The 17027-nt window shown below is 42.3% G+C and overlaps 1 protein-coding gene across 1 annotated transcript in view; it reads left to right on the top strand.

Moving 5' to 3' along the window:
• The first annotated feature begins 326 nt into the window (after positions 1-326).
• The window catches only part of LOC134538944 (cilia- and flagella-associated protein 58-like), a 68557-nt gene continuing 51856 nt past the window's right edge, over positions 327-17027 (top strand). Inside the window, exons 1-6 of the mRNA XM_063380559.1 lie at positions 327-579; positions 4517-4603; positions 8150-8365; positions 9238-9362; positions 11835-11994; positions 16161-16337. Of these exons, the coding sequence (XP_063236629.1) occupies positions 553-579; positions 4517-4603; positions 8150-8365; positions 9238-9362; positions 11835-11994; positions 16161-16337 (792 nt within the window). The 5' untranslated portion in view covers positions 327-552. The remainder of the gene's footprint in view (positions 580-4516; positions 4604-8149; positions 8366-9237; positions 9363-11834; positions 11995-16160; positions 16338-17027) is intronic.

The raw sequence follows: 17027 nt of genomic DNA, 5'->3' as shown, positions 1-17027 counted from the left end.
GTGATGACAACAACAATCAGTGCTCCTTCGATTACACAGCCTGCTATTGGACATCGGCGCCTTGCTAGAAGTGTGTGCGACCGGAACGCATAAAGGAGTGCTGCGATGCGAAGACTGCTTCCCGCAAATTTGTCGATTGTAGCCCGCACGGCGTACTGTACTAGTGGCTTGATCTCTATTATATATATACTTATTATATGAAATGAACCCTCTTTTATTCTTTCGAGTCTTTGCATTTTCCTATCCCATTTGACTGTTCTAAGTCAATGTCAATGTAAGAATGACAAGGCCAGATTCATTGCTGGAAATTATTTCTTGCGGTGAGTTTTAATTCTTAAATTATGTTTGTAATTATGCCAACCAAAGTCTGTTTTCATAAAAACAGTTGTTGCTATGCCAACAGTCAAATAGAACAAGCGAACAGAGCATTCGTTTACAACCACTACTGCTTTTCATTTACAAAGCAAATTTTAAACTGTTATAGGAAATCATATTGCCTCTTATATCAGGAGTAATTTAAAGTAACTGTGATAACACACGAACGTTTCAAAAATGGAAGAGAGTGCAACTCCAGATGAGGTATGGCAATGAAATTTATATTTTCTTGTTCATGTGTTTATATTAGGTTGAATTACTTGCAGTTGGACTGCCACACGTCGCGCAATTGATTATTCATTAAGAAATCACACGAAATTATTTACTGATTTTAGCTAGGTGGAAAATGAGCATAAAACATTTAAAACAATATTTCTCAAGATGTACAATGTTGCTAGTTTACACCATGTCTCATAAACAAAACGAAACGAGATTTGATCTTGTCTAATTAAGCTGTTTTTCTTTGTGTGTATTTATCTTTTTATTTTTAAATTTCTTTCTGTTCTCTTTATGGTACCTACACAATACAAACTAGCAGTGCCTTTTGTACGGAATAAATTGTTATTTATATTTTAAAATCTTTTTAATGATCATTTTATTTATTTTATACACATAAATGTAGGTATATATAATAATAACAACAAAATATAAAATACATTATATTTACAGTAAAATCATAATGAGAAAGTTTGGTTTAAGTCATCCTACAACCTTTATTATAATTTTTTTTCTTCATAAAATTTACCAATCTTTGAAAATTTATTGCAGAAATGTTTTTGTTGTTTATATTTTTAACTTATTGTTGTAAACTATTGTACAGGCAGATGCCCACAGAGTAATGGTTTTTGGCATATTGACTGGTGGAGTGAGAGGGTATTCAGATGTGAGAAGAGGAAAGGACTTGAGGAAGAGGCTTCAGAAATTGGTGGAGATGGGGGACTCCTTGCCACTGGGCAGAAGCCCAATCACAAGTGTAACAATCAATCAATCAATCAATCAATCAGAGGTTTAGTGAGTTCTTATTTTATATGGGTGTATGTCACTGTATGTTTTGTGGAGAACAATATTATGTTTAATCACTGTAATATTTTTACTGCGCAGCCTTTTCATGAAGTAACAATAAAATTTCAAAAATACTTTTTTCAAACACTAAACATGTTTCTGTATTTACCCTGAAAACTGAATTTCTGAATTTCTACTGGTTTCTTAGAAATCACAGTTAAATGTGGGAATGGTTAATTACGTTAGGTTAGCTATATTAAAAATGCTTCGAAATATTTTTGGACAGTTGTTTGGGTTACTATAGCTACATTAAAAATATTGTAAAATAATTTTAATTTTTTATTAGGAATTACCAATTTAAGATGTAACTATCCTTACCTAACCTACCATTAACATGATTTCACACTATTTGAGGCGAGGTGGCATGACTGCAAGGGGAAGCTTCCCCTTCCAACTGACAGGTCGTATTTGAATTCATGCCAAAGGTTATACCGATTAAACCCCTTGAAACATTCATGTAATTTTAAGAAACACATTTGATCAATTTTAGCCATTACTTAACTCATGGCAGTATTTATAAAGTTTGATAAATATCCCTCTTAGTGGTGTGCAGTCAATGCACTTGGTGCATGGTTCAACTCCATTCTTATATCTACCCTGAGATAATAAACATTCGGGGGCATGGACTAAAAATTGAAACATACAGTAAAATTAATAAAAATAGTAAAATACTATAGGGGACATGGCACTGACATTACCTACGCCTTTTGGGTGGCGGACAAGCGCGTATTCATTCACTCACACTGGATGGAGGTTTGAAATGTGTGGCGGGTCATAGAGGTTGTTGGTAGGAGGAGCAGGGCAAGGCATATTGAGCTTAAGGGAGGGCATAGCCCTGGTTGACGTCAATACACAGACATAAAGTTAACACAGTGAATGGACTAACAATCCATCACATTCGTCCACGATCTGCAGACAGTCAGATGGACTGATATATTCCTACTGTTCACCTGTCAAAACCTTACTAAGCTTTTAACTTTGGATGGCCAGACAGATGAATTACAACCTCAAAAATGTCTGAAAGGGTTTGCCTTTTTTTTAACGATATTTTTTAAGGTGGTTTTGTTGTTTATTTGCTTCCATAATTGTTATGTTTTTAACTTGCATTTGAACATGATCTTAAGTTTGACATTTGAAACAAAAATTGACGTAGACAAAAATGTGTAATTAATAACATAGGTATTGATGTCGGCGGAGAATGTGATAATGTCGCAACTGGTCACCACCGTATTTAGGTATACGGAACCTGCAGAAACTCAGTTCTCAGGGCCGTGATGTCTCCCATGTGGGGGTTGACTCGGACCATCCTAGACCTGGTCCGCTCTCAGCGTTAGGCACGCTTAACGCTTATGAGCTGAAAAGAAAACACTGGTGAAATTTTGGCAGCTCCCACACCGCTACCCTTTCACGTGTGCACCCGTGACCGCAAAGAGATCACGTGGTTCCATTAAGTTCCATTTGTTACTTGTCACATGAATTACATTAAAAGAGAACTTTACACAGTGGTTAAACGGTGAAACTGCAACACGTGGCTGGACGATATGTTTGTCAGTAAAGATTGCAGGCTTACGCGGCCATTGTCTGGAGTTGCAACTCCAGATACATTTCTGATAATGTCTTGGTTCCCGGAGGGGTAAGTATTTAATTAATGAAACAGTTCATTCCTCGTGGCTAGCTCTGGCGATGCACGAAAAAATTTAATAGTATTTAAAGATGACAGCAAGAATGGATCATTGAAACAAAGGTGATAGTCCCGGGGTGCTTTGGCAGAGTCTGGTCACAAGAAGCATTGAAGTTCACCTGGGGAGGGGGGGGTGGAAGATGGCCATAGCAGGAGCTAGACAGTGTGCCCACGCCAAGCTGAAATGACCGTTAAGTCATATAAATTTGTGCTGTGGACGTAGTTAAAAAAATACATAATTAACTCCCTAAAAATATTACAAATTATTTAAACAAAATAAAAGTTGAATTTCATTTGTAGTACTTTAATGAAGTTTAATATTACTGCCCACTTTGGGAATCCTGTGTTCGAATTCGAGAGCGTTCGTGCCAGAGTCTCTCATTAAATGAAATTGATTCAATAAAAAAAATATATATATATTTTCGAAAAACTGAAAACAAAACAAAACTTTAAGAGCAAAACATAAAAAGGTAACAATATAACAATATTAATATTAAGTTTTTAGGGGAACGAGGCATTGATTCTGCAGCACACTTTATCACCCTCGTGCGGAAGTTAGCATTATTCAAACACTCCGGCACGTACTTGTCACACGCTTATTTACGTTGCACTAACAACTGTCATAAGGATAGGAGTTGGTCCGAGGGGTGGGGCAAAGCCCCCAATGATATTCGTATGGTAACTAGAAAATAAAAATAAAAATTTAGAACAGAAAAATAGTTTATTGATATATTAGTGTTTAGGTACATGATCATCAAATTAATAAACCTTCACAAGAGAAATTTATACAAAAATTGAAGCCTTTTAGTTTGTTGGCAACATCCTAGTGGAAAAGTATTATGACAGAGCGGATCTTTGTTAATCGTTCAGCTTGTTCACCTATATTAGGAAGGTTGTACAAGACTTTGCTTGTTACCAGTGCTGGACATATTTGTATTCAGGTGGCCCAGATGTACAGTATCATTTTTCAGAATTATATTATTCCATCTCCTCTTCATTTTTCACGTCACTCCCATGATTTTCTCAACTTGTACATGGCATGTTTGAAGTTAATTTACTTTAAGCTATCAATAATAGTTTTATCCTTTTCTGTGTCCCTGAACAAATTTATCAACAATATTTGCCATTAGTGACGCTTTAGGTTGGCTTGAATAATTTGGAACTTTGGTTAATAGAAAGCTCAATTAACCAAGAACTTACAAAAATTAAAAAAAATCACAAAAAAAAAAATTAAAAGGGGTTTTGATTGACAAGGTTTTAAGGTGAGAAGTTCATATCTTAATGAGATATATTGCTGTGCAGTAAATACAACTTCAAATTAACTTAAAACATGTACCAGTAATTGTCTGCAGTAAATTATTTAGCTGAATGTGTATATGTAGTTGTGTTCCACTGCAGTCCACAGAAGAGAAGTCTCAGACGGAACGAGAGGATGGGGAGAGCGAGGAGGACGAGTTCAGTGTCCTGGAGCGAGAGTACAAGGCGGTGAGTTGTGTGACTGTCACTCCTGCCCGAGTGTGAGTGAAGAGGACCTGGACCAGTTATGGTCCATGGCAGAGTCCTTTCTCGTCATCCGTGCGTCTGTGTTGACCTCGTTGGTGACGAGACGTGAATACAAAGTTAAAAAAGAAAAAGTTAGTAGTTTATGGAATTCATTGCAGAAGGTGGCAAGCATTTTGGTAATCGCCTCTCAATGTGGATAACAAGTTACTTGTATTGATTCCTGTTAATGGCCATAGTCATAGTATATAATACATAGTAATAATATCATACCTGTGTTTAGTTCATACTGTACATACATTCTGTAAATGTTAAACTTGCAGTCATTTATAACAGATATGTGTATTCTTAATTTTTTTTAAATCTGTACAAAATAATTGTAAAAAATCATGGAACTGTTATCTTTTAAAGGTATGCACAGATTCTTTGCATGCCTCTTGTGGAGCACAGGCACACATACATGCACATGTTGAATTACTTGGAGGCACACATACATGCACATGTTGAATTACGTGGGGGCTATAGAGTCTGTAGGTGGGAGAAGAGGCCTGAAGCGGGGCGAGGCTCATTGGGCTTAAGGTAGGGCGTAGTCTTGTTTGATGTCAGTATCTGTTACTCTTTGACGTCATTGATTTCTTCTGTAGCTCTCGGATATCACAAATTATAATCAGAGTTTGTACAGTCCTTAAAATGTCTTTTAATTTCCATTATAGAGCCTTATACTCTACTATGATCCTTAAAAGTCCTTAATTTTATTCAACTTTTGCAGAAAAGGAAACGTTTTATCTTATGACTGAAGTACTTGAAACGAAAGAAGGCCTAGTTGGAGACAGACGTTGCTGCATCTGAAGAATCTGTGGCATTCTTTCACTAAAAAAACTCGGTACCCAGTTGTTGAATTGTTGTTCAACTCTACTGTAGTTACAGAGATAATGTCAAAAATTAGCACTAGTTATTTAAAGTTAAAAGTAAACTATGTGAACAATTATACAAGAGCAATTAAAAAGTTAAACATTATTTTATTGTCTTGTCAGTCACAAAAATGTTTTTGACCTTTCACATTGTATTTCATCAGGATTCAAAGATCATTATGTTATACTTAAATTATTTTGATTACTGTAGTTGATTTTTAATACAGGGGTACAAGGGCGTAGCCAGGGGGGGGTTTTAGGGGTTCAACCCCCCCCCCCCCCCCCCTTAGCACCAAATCTTAATTAAATTTCTTATTCATCACTCAAAATAATTTAATATTAAAAATTAATAAAATTTTTACCATTACAATATTTAAATTTAAGTACCGAAAACTGCTAAAATATCACTATTTGACACCTCAAAATCCAAATTTACCCGGGGGAGGACCCCCGGACCACCCAGCTTTAAGACCGGGGGGGGGGGGGGGGGCATGCTTCTTAACACCCCCCATACACAAATGCTGGCTACGCCACTGCAGTAGATGTTGATTGGTCTTTTAAAATGTTTTCAGAAAGTCCTTATTTATTTATTTATTTATTTATTTATTTATTTATTTAGTTTCCAAATGGTTAGGAACACTGCTGAAATGTCATCCACACTGCTGCTGTGCAGTCCCGCGAATGCACTCGCAGGTGCTGCTGGACCTGGAGAAGAGCGAGGCCCCGGCGGCAGTCAGGCAGGAGTACGAGCGCATGTTCGTGACGGTGCGTGAACGCTGGTGCACTCGCAGGTGCTGCTGGACCTGGAGAAGAGCGAGGCCCCGGCGGCAGTCAGGCAGGAGTACGAGCGCATGTTCGCGGCGGTGCGTGATGGTGCGTGAACGCTGGTGCACTCGCAGGTGCTGCTGGACCTGGAGAAGAGCGAGGCCCCGGCGGCAGTCAGGCAGGAGTACGAGCGCATGTTCGCGGCGGTGCGTGAACGCTGGTACACTCGCAGGTGCTGCTGGACCTGGAGAAGAGCGAGGCCCCGGCGGCAGTCAGGCAGGAGTACGAGCGCATGTTCGTGACGGTGCGTGAACGCTGGTGCACTCGCAGGTGCTGCTGGACCTGGAGAAGAGCGAGGCCCCGGCGGCAGTCAGGCAGGAGTACGAGCGCATGTTCGCGGCGGTGCGTGACGGTGCGTGAACGCTGGTGCACTCGCAGGTGCTGCTGGACCTGGAGAAGAGCGAGGCCCCGGCGGCAGTCAGGCAGGAGTACGAGCGCATGTTCGCGGCGGTGCGTGAACGCTGGTACACTCGCAGGTGCTGCTGGACCTGGAGAAGAGCGAGGCCCCGGCGGCAGTCAGGCAGGAGTACGAGCGCATGTTCGCGGCGGTGCGTGAACGCTGGCGGTGCGTGAACGCTGGTGCACTCGCAGGTGCTGCTGGACCTGGAGAAGAGCGAGGCCCCGGCGGCAGTCAGGCAGGAGTACGAGCGCATGTTCGTGACGGTGCGTGAACGCTGGTGCACTCTCAGGTGCTGCTGGACCTGGAGAAGAGCGAGGCCCCGGCGGCAGTCAGGCAGGAGTACGAGCGCATGTTCGCGGCGGTGCGTGAACGCTGGTACACTCGCAGGTGCTGCTGGACCTGGAGAAGAGCGAGGCCCCGGCGGCAGTCAGGCAGGAGTACGAGCGCATGTTCGCGGCGGTGCGTGAACGCTGGTGGTACGTGAACGCTGGCGGTGCGTGAACGCTGGTACACTCGCAGGTGCTGCTGGACCTGGAGAAGAGCGAGGCCCCGGCGGCAGTCAGGCAGGAGTACGAGCGCATGTTCGCGGCGGTGCGTGAACGCTGGTGCACTCGCAGGTGCTGCTGGACCTGGAGAAGAGCGAGGCCCCGGCGGCAGTCAGGCAGGAGTACGAGCGCATGTTCGCGGCGGTGCGTGACGGTGCGTGAACGCTGGTGCACTCGCAGGTGCTGCTGGACCTGGAGAAGAGCGAGGCCCCGGCGGCAGTCAGGCAGGAGTACGAGCGCATGTTCGCGGCGGTGCGTGAACGCTGGCAGTGCGTGAACGCTGGTGCACTCGCAGGTGCTGCTGGACCTGGAGAAGAGCGAGGCCCCGGCGGCAGTCAGCCAGGAGTATGAGCGCATGTTCGCGGCGGTGCGTGAAGGCTGGCGGTGCGTGAACGCTGTTACACTCTCAGGTGCTGCTGGACCTGGAGAAGAGCAAGGCCCCGGCGGCAGTCAGGCAGGAGTACGAGCGCATGTTCGCGGCGGTGCGTGAACGCTGGTACACTCGCAGGTGCTGCTGGACCTGGAGAAGAGCGAGGCCCCGGCGGCAGTCAGGCAGGAGTACGAGCGCATGTTCGCGGTGTGCGTGAACGCTGGCGGTGCGTGAACGCTGGTACACTCGCAGGTGCTGCTGGACCTGGAGAAGAGCGAGGCCCCGGCGACAGTCAGGCAGGAGTACGAGCGCATGTTCGCGGTGTGCGTGAACGCTGTTGGTGCGTGAACGCTGGTACACTCACAGGTGCTGCTGGACCTGGAGAAGAGCGAGGCCCCGGCGACAGTCAGGCAGGAGTACGAGCGCATGTTCGCGGTGTGCGTGAACGCTGGCGGTGCGTGAACGCTGGTACACTCGCAGGTGCTGCTGGACCTGGAGAAGAGCGAGGCCCCGGCGACAGTCAGGCAGGAGTACGAGCGCATGTTCGCGGCGGTGCGTCGCGCTCACGAGCGGGAGCTGGCCCTCCAGGAGCAGAACGGCTCGCTACGGGCTCGCATCGACGCCGATGCCGCGAAGGTGGCAACGGCCATCAGGCTCTCCGAGCACGATAAGAGCACCATCGATCAGCTCAAACAGGTATGTTGGCCTTCATCGAACAGTAGCTGAGAAACCTGTTTGATAATGTACTGTGCAGAGAAAGGTCTATTTTTGGTACGTTCGGGAAAATAACCTTTCTGAATTAACGATTTTTCCGGGTTATCAAATGTCAATTTAATTTTATCGGGAATACTAAAATAATTAATAGGTATACAGTACAAAGATATCCAAACCAAACTGTAATATGGTGCTCCATATGAATAAATAATACAGATTATCAATACTGTGTAACAGTATCTCTGATACGTTTGCATCTATGCTTCACATGTATTCTTGAATTAATAATTACAGAAATGTACCGGTGAAATGTAGCTCGCTAGGAAACAAGAAAAACTGTGCTGAAATTCCACATGTAAAATGTAAATGCAGTCTGCTCAATCAGTGCTTGTTTACAGACTGTGCCAAATCACAGAACCTTCCACTGTACTTATCCCAAATTTGGTTCGAAAATACAAATTTAAATTTTTATGAAAGTTCTGTTTAAACTAGTTTAGCACTTATAGGTAGGGACACCTGTATTTCGCGATTTCATTTCATGTCAAGGTATTTCACAAAACACTGTAGCTGTAGTCGTGGCAAATTGTGAGGGTGCAGCGGTGCGGTGACCACATTCTCATTGGCCCCGTCAAGAGCGGGACGACACCTCTCACCGACCTCAGCCAATGAACACAGGAGAAAAGCTACAGTATTTTGCGAAATACCTTGACACAAAATGTATTCCCGAAATACAGGTGCCCCTACTTACAGGGATGGGGAAGGCTGGATTATCTTAAATTGCAGAATGTGTGAATTATTTGTTAAAACTTCACCGGGGAAAGTGTTGGGGGAAGTGAGGTGGAGCGGGGTCGCAGGAGCTGCGCGAGATGATGGCGCGGGTGGACGCGGCCCACGAGCGCGAGCAGGCGGCGCAGGACGCCATCGAGAACCTGAGGCACCAGCTGGCGCAGCGGGACCTGCGACGGGCCTCCGACGAGGGGTGAGCTCGCGGCAGCACCGTCCCAGTGTCGGCTCGCTGGCGCCTTTGAATATATATACCGTATAGAAGTCGCCAGCCCAGGTTAAGATTTCTAATACGGTTTTGAGGTAGTTGGTTAATTCACCGCCGCAATCGCCACCATCTCTAGGGCATCGACTTGTGGTGGTCCCTGGCGGACAAGTGTCGAACTCTTCAAACACCCCTTCCCCCCCTCCCGCTGAACGTCCTTGAGCTGCAGTGAATGATGGATGGGGGGTTGCGGGGAATGACAGCGGGCGACAGTGCTGCGCTCTAACGTGTACATGACAACCTAAGACGATACAGGGTGTTACGGCAGCGCACTGCAGCGGTGAAGTTCCCAAGCTGCTCTTCATACGCTCCTGAAAAACGTTGAGTAAATCCTATCCACTCGCGACTTCTATACAGTACATATATTCAATGCTGGCGCCGACTGTGTGGGGCCAGCCCTCTGGTTGTTTCCCGGTGTATTGCGGCTGCCGGCGTTTGGTTACTGTCGGTCTTCATTCCAGCAGTAGCATTAGCAAGGATTTGTGTATGGGGGGTGTTTTAGAAGCATGGCCCCCCCCCCCTTCCGTATTAAAGCTTGGGGTCCGGGTCTCCTCCCCCGGGAAAATTTGGATTTTAAGGTGTTAAATAGTGCTATTTTAGCAGTTTTCGGTACTTAAATTAAAATATTGTATTGGTAAAAATTTTATTAATTTTAGTATGAAATTTGTTTGAGTGATGAATAAGAAATTAATTAAAGATTTGGTGCTAAGAAGGGGGGGGGGGGTGGTTTGAACCCCTAAACACCCCCCCCCCCCCCCCTAGTTACGCCCCTGCATTCCGGCACAGTGTTTCGTGCTTTTTAGTGGGTTTCACACTTGTTAACAAAACTATGCTGGTGTTAGATAATCTGGAAAAAAATTGTTAATCCAGGATGGGTGATGGTTTCCAGGGTGCGGTTCAAAAACATTTTACTGTATAATCTAATTTTGAGCTATTTATCTTATTTTTGGCATCACAGATTATAATTAATATTCTCAAGGTTTTTTTTTAAAGCTATGTTAAAATCTGATATTTACAAACAGTCTGCAACAGCTGGGAGAGAGTGCTGTTTATTCTATGCGGGCGGCTAAAAAATATCATGATAATTATACCTCAGTTTACGAATGCTGACTTCAGCAAGTGGCCAATGCTAGGTGTTTATAAGCCACGAGTCAAAAAATTTGATACTGAAGTTGTATAGCAAGCTGTAACAGTTAATTTGAACGTCCCCTGTGACAGCAGGATTTGGGAAAACTCAACTTAAGACAATGTACTTACAGGAAATGTCCTTTATATTGTAAGAAACTTGATGGAAAATTACTCCAGCTTGTTGACTTGTCTCGTTGTCCAGTGTGATTTAATCGAATCCTCCTGTGCAGCAATACAGGCAGTAGCTATGCCTTTGACTCTTTACACAAAATGTATTTTTATGCTATAAATTTTTTATTTTTTATTTTTAGCTTTCTCTAAGTACTTTGCAAGGCAAATTCTGTTGACAAATTAGATTACGTTTAGCAGAAAAGAACTAACCCATTACAATACCTAAGACTATATAAATCTAAACAAATGTTTACCAAACAATGGTATAATGAACACTAAAAGTTCCTTATCAAATTAACCCCTTCATCCTGTGATCCTGTGATACATGATGCTTGTTTGTTTTAATTTAGTATGTCAAAATATCCTGGACACAACAAAAAATCATAAGTTGAATACAAAAGAAAAAATTTCCACAAGACCGGACTTTGTTCTTATTGTGATGTTTTGAGTTTTTGTTTTGCTAGGATCTTTGGGCATACCTAATTGAAATGGCACAGTATCGGTGTGTGCAGGATCGAGGTGATACCTAGTGGACTGTGGGAAGGAAGAGTAGTGTATAGTTATGTGCTTCACGATGACCGGGTTCAGGAGGTGGTCGGACGTGGTCGGACGCTGTGGTGTAGCCAGGATTTGTGTATGTGGGGGAGGGGGGGGGGGTTAAGAAGCATGGTCCCCCCCCCTTATTAAATACAATAGGTGTAAGCAGGGGTGCAACAACAGGGGGGGGCAAGGGTATTTTTCCCCCCCTCTGAAACCTTGAAGTGGGGGCAAACGGGAGCAAATAAAGTGCTGTGTAATTAATTTTTAGATAATAAAACTGCTTAAATAGCACCATTTTCCACCTTGAAATACAAATTTTCCCGGGGGTGGACCCCCGGACCCCCCACTTCAATAGGGGGGATTGATAATTCTTTATAAAAATATATATTGCCCCCCTTTTGGAAATTTAGTTGTTGCGCCCCTGGGTGTAACATATCTGAAAGCTTGGGACCCGTCACGGCTTCTGCTCGCGACGGGGGCAGGGGAAGGGCAGGAGGATCGGTAGGGCTCGCTCGCCTGCTCTTCCCCGCCAGTGCAGTGGCCGGTGGTGGGACGCGGTTGCAGGCTGGGCGCGGACCAGGCGCGGAAGGAGTGCGAGGCGCTGCGCGGCGAGGTGGGGCGGCTGGAGGCACAGCTGCAGGCGGTCTCGGCCGCCAGGGACCAGCTGCTGGAGCGCCAGCGAGCCGTGGACCACCACCTGGCGGACCTGGCCCAGGAGCTGGAGGTCAGCACTAGTCAATACCCACGGCTGTGAATTGTGACAGGCATCGACATCAAATGAAATAATATTTGGACGTAGTTATGCAAAAAAGGAACCAACCCACAGTTTTGTTATATTTTATTTGAAAATAAATTAAAATAGTACCTACAAGGTTGATCGTACCGTCGTTGCTATTATTATACCAGTATTTATACTAGACCAGGGGTCGGCAACCTGCGGCTCGCGAGCCACATGCGGCTCTTTGGATGTGAAGCTGTGGCTCTTTAGTTCCGTACCAGAAATACTGCATCACCAGGTTATTTATACAGATAATACTTTTTTTATTACAAACCAGTAGTAAGCCTGTTTTTTTTTTTCCACGCTTGTTATATTTTACTAAACAATATGTCATCAAGCAGTTAAATTATCAATTTAAAGCTATCCATCCGCCCGAGGTTTTCGTTTTACTAGTACTTACGGGCCCACCCAAAAGATAGCGCCACTTGACGCGCAAACATGTTTTCAGTTTGCAACATATCAGTCGCACTTCTATATCTCCCTCCTTGTTCTGTGGTCCGTCGGAAGCTCTCGAATAACGCCGTCGTCTGATGTTTCTATGTAGGATTTAATTCGTTTCGACGCAAGACAGTTTGGCGTCTTCACCAGTGCTTTGGCTGTGACGTATAGCTTGTTGTTTCAAGTAGAAGAGTTAGAAGCGAATTATCTTCTCAGGGGTATGTATGTACATATATTATAATAATAATAAAACACCGAAGTAAAGCTAGGTAACATAATAAGTATTATATTTTTAATATACATATTATACATTTTTGTAAAAATAATATATCTAACTCCTTTTTTGAAGTCAATAAGAAGTGTCAAAAAAGAAACAAAGTACACTTTTTGATATTACCGCGAAAGTGTTTTTATTAAAATAGTTAATAATTGCAAAACTTGTCATCTGCTGTTTTGGATACCTAAATAATGATTTTAAAAATTCTTTATTACAGCTTCACCGCAAGCATGGCATCTACAAAAAAAAAGAGAAGAACTGAAGAAGGGCATCGATAATTCAATCGGGATTGGACGGAGTCGTTCGCTTTCATATGCAACTCAGATGGCCTTCCGACCTGTCTCATTTGCACGAAAAACTCGCACACAATAAGAAATCAAATTTAGAGACACACTTCACTACAAAACATACTCAGTTTGCTAGTAAATATCCAGCCGGTGAAGAACGAAAAAATGCTGTCGACGAGCTCCAAAAACAAAAACAGCAATCAAGTTCCATGTTAAGTAACTGGACGCAATCTACAAGTAATGTTAATCTGGCAAGCTTCGCGGCATCACTATAAATCGCAAAAAAAGGCAAACTATCCACATATTGTGAGTATGTCAAAGATTGCTTCATACGTTCATCTGAAGAACTGTTTCGTGATTTCAAAAACAAACCAGAAATCTTGAAAAAAATCAAAGATTTGCCACTATCCGCTAAAACAGTACAAGACAGAAAGGCAAACATTTCTTCAAATGTAACATATTTGCAGGTGGAAGACATTCAACTGGCTTCTTCCTTATCACTTGCTATAGATGAGTCTTGCGACATAAAAGACACGGCACAAGTTGCCCTTTTTGTTAGGTATATGTCTTCCCAAGGTCCAAAAGAAGAACTTCTAGGATTTCTACCACTCTCGGGACAAACTAGAGGGGAAGATATAGCGAATGCCGTGCAAAAATGCCTCGAAGATAATAAGATCGATTTAAATAAAATCGTTTCAATAGCCACTGATGGGAGCCAGAAGTATGACATGGAAAAATAAAGGGACAACAACGATTCTTCAGAGTAAAATAAACCACGAAATTCTTACGTTTCACTGCATAATACACCAAGAAGCACTTTGTGCCCAATTATTTCCGGCCGAAATAGTTGAGGTCATGAATTTGGTAATCACGATTGTTAACAGCATCTTGTCAAAAGCACTCTACCATCGTCAGTTTAAAGAATTCTTAAACGAAATGGAGACTCAGTATTCTGACCTCCTTCTTCACAATAAAATGCGATGGCTTTCCAAAGGTAAGGTGTTGAAACGTTTTGCTTTGTGCTTGAATTAAATAAATACACTCCTCAATGAAAAAGGAATTAATCACCCTGAATTAGATGACGGCAAATGGTTGCAAACATTTTACTTTATGGTGGATATCACAGCGAAATTAAATGAGCTGAATCTAAAACTGCAAGGAAAGGGAAACCCAGCCTATGTTTTGGTAGAAGAATAGGTTAGTTTCGAAGAAAAATTAATTATTTTTGCAGAAGATATTCAGAGCGGTAAATTACTTCATTTTAAATTTCTAAAGCAATATCGTGATAAAACCAGTGCAACTGTTGACACGAAATACTTCAGCACAGTTATAAAAAAAATTAAAGATGAATTTGCTGACAGATTTCAATTCAAAACGAACAAAACCACTCTAGCATTCATAGTAAATCCTCTCAACACAAATGGTAACGAAATCCACATTGAGCCATTTGGAGTTGATACTAGATCTCTAGAAATGCAATTATTCGATTTAAAAAGTAAAGCTTTGTGGAGTAGAAAATTTACGTAGTTGAAAAGAAAGTTGGAAGAGTTGGAGGTTCAGAAATGTATGTACGTAACGCAACAAAAGTGGACAGCTTTAAAAGAAATGCCGCGAGTTGAGGCACTTATATTCGACGCATGGAATAGTCTTCCTGATTGCTACAGTGAGGTGAAGAAGTTGGCATTTGGAGTGCTGACTATCTTCGGATCGACATATTCGTGCGAGCAAGCGTTCTCTTGCATGAATATAATTAAATGTAAAGTAAGAAGCCAACTAACAAATGAAAGTTTAGAGTCGTGTTTGAAACTTAAAACCACAAGTTATGAGCCAAATTTATCCAATCTTTCTAAAACCATGCAAAGCCAACGCTCCCATTGAATGTGTTTGCGCAATTTATTGTTATTGAAGTACAAGTTAGTGCTGTAAGTAAGTGTTTTATTGTTTTAATTTTTTACTAATATAATAAGTTATTATCTAATAAGACCATATATTATCTAATTTGTTGTGAAAAAACACTACTTATATATGAATAAATATTTCTTATGAATAAATAGATAAGTTTTTTTTATCAAAAAACTTTATTTATGCAAGTACTATTTATTGTTGGCAAGAAAATTTTTTGTGGCTCTTTAAAAACTTTGAAACTTTGTAAATTGTAATTTTTGGCTCTTCCGACTCAAAAGGTTGCCGACCCCTGTACTAGACCATTAACATGATACCCACATTATGTTATCAATAGGAGAATTACAATTTATTATTAACTTTAACTTTAAAATACTCAGAATAGGTTTCATGTGGGTTGGTTCCTTTTTGCATAAATACGTCCATTTGTACTACAAAAAGTAAACAGTTATTACGAATGTTGAAAATTTCATATATTTTTTGGTGCACATTTGGTTGAAATAGCAATTATCTAACTTAAAAAATAATAATAACTAAGATTTTTTTTTTTTTTGGTAGTTTGAAAAAAGGGGGGAGGGGGAGGGTAGAAGGTGACCTTGTAAAAGCGTTTGGTACATAGCAGCTGATTGTGTAATATTCACGTGAAATATCACTCTACCATTAGACTTATTGAATTAATGTATAATCTTTACATAAAAGTAACCTAATTCACTTTTTTTTTTTTTGCATAATAAGATATTAAAATTTCATTTCCAACATTCCGGTCGCCTTTCCCCAATAATATATCTGAGATAAATAATAGTCAAGTCATAAGTAGCCAGTAACACTCAATTTTATACTGGAAAGTTTCCATCTTGTGATCCAGCTGGTTTTCCTCCCAGGTAGGCAGCCCAAAAGGTAAAAGTTGGGATTTTGACAGCTAATTTCAAATAAAGTATTTCATAAAATTTCTTACGTTTATCATGCGCCCTGTACATCTCCCTACCCAGTGGTTTGGCCTATGTTATCGGCCGCCAGTCCCGTGGAGGACTGGCGAGTTGCAGCGAGCGCGCGTCGAAACACCCTGATGCCCCGTCACACCCTGAGAGGTCTGTGCTCTCTGCGCCTCGTAGGACATTGTTTGACTCCGGGGCACGTCAGTCCCCACGGTAGGCACCTGTGGACAAGCGTGTGGGGATGCAGACGCGACGCGGGCGGGTGGGTTGCAGACACAGTCCAACGAGCTGGCCAAGGAGACGCGCCTCAAGGACAAGATGGAGGCAGAGCTGCAGGAGCTGTCGGAGATGCTGGCCGGCAAGACGGCCGCGCTGTCGGCGCTGCAGTTCGACCTGCAGGAGTCCCAGCACGGCGTCGCCCGCCTCGAGGCCGCGCTCAAGGAGCAGAGGGTGCGTCCTCTGTCCCTCGGCGACCTTGTAGGGCCCTCGGCCGAGTTCACGAGTGTTCCACCCCGGTAGTAGCACAAACAACTACATTGCCTGAAGTAGCTCGGGTTCTGGGTTGTAGCAAGTGTCCTCGGCAAATAACTCACCGACGTTTCGGTCCACGTTGCAGTCACCATCAGGAAGCAGGTGAAATACGTTCACAATACATGACATGGTCAGTTTAAAATTACATCTAAAAGGAAAAAAAACTTTACATTATTCGATAACCTAACCTGAAATATGACAAAAAATTATGACAAATTATTATTACTGGATTTTCATGGTAAGGCTGTAATCTGGGTTGTTACAAGACATTTGTGCCCCACCTAAAATCATGAAGTTTCCACTCCTCGGACTTGCTAACTAGTGAGGGATACTAACATATGACATATAAATTTTACTTTCCCAGAAAAAGTTATTACATTTATTTAATCCAATGCACATATAATTATTGTGCATAGTATTTTATTAGTGAAACCCCTAAAGCTTTTACATTTTTTGTTGTATCGTGATTACTGTATTTTTCATATGTTTAGTTATGTAGTGTTATCTGTTAATTGGTGTGGTAATAGTATGAGTATATAAACACTTGTATACTGTCATAGAATAGTATTTAGTGTATTCTACACTACTGTAAGTAACCATACACACACA

Source organism: Bacillus rossius, chromosome 14 (assembly GCF_032445375.1).
Source record: "Bacillus rossius redtenbacheri isolate Brsri chromosome 14, Brsri_v3, whole genome shotgun sequence".
NCBI classification, from domain to species: Eukaryota; Metazoa; Arthropoda; class Insecta; order Phasmatodea; family Bacillidae; genus Bacillus; species Bacillus rossius.
This window is presented reverse-complemented; position numbering and strand designations above follow the sequence as displayed.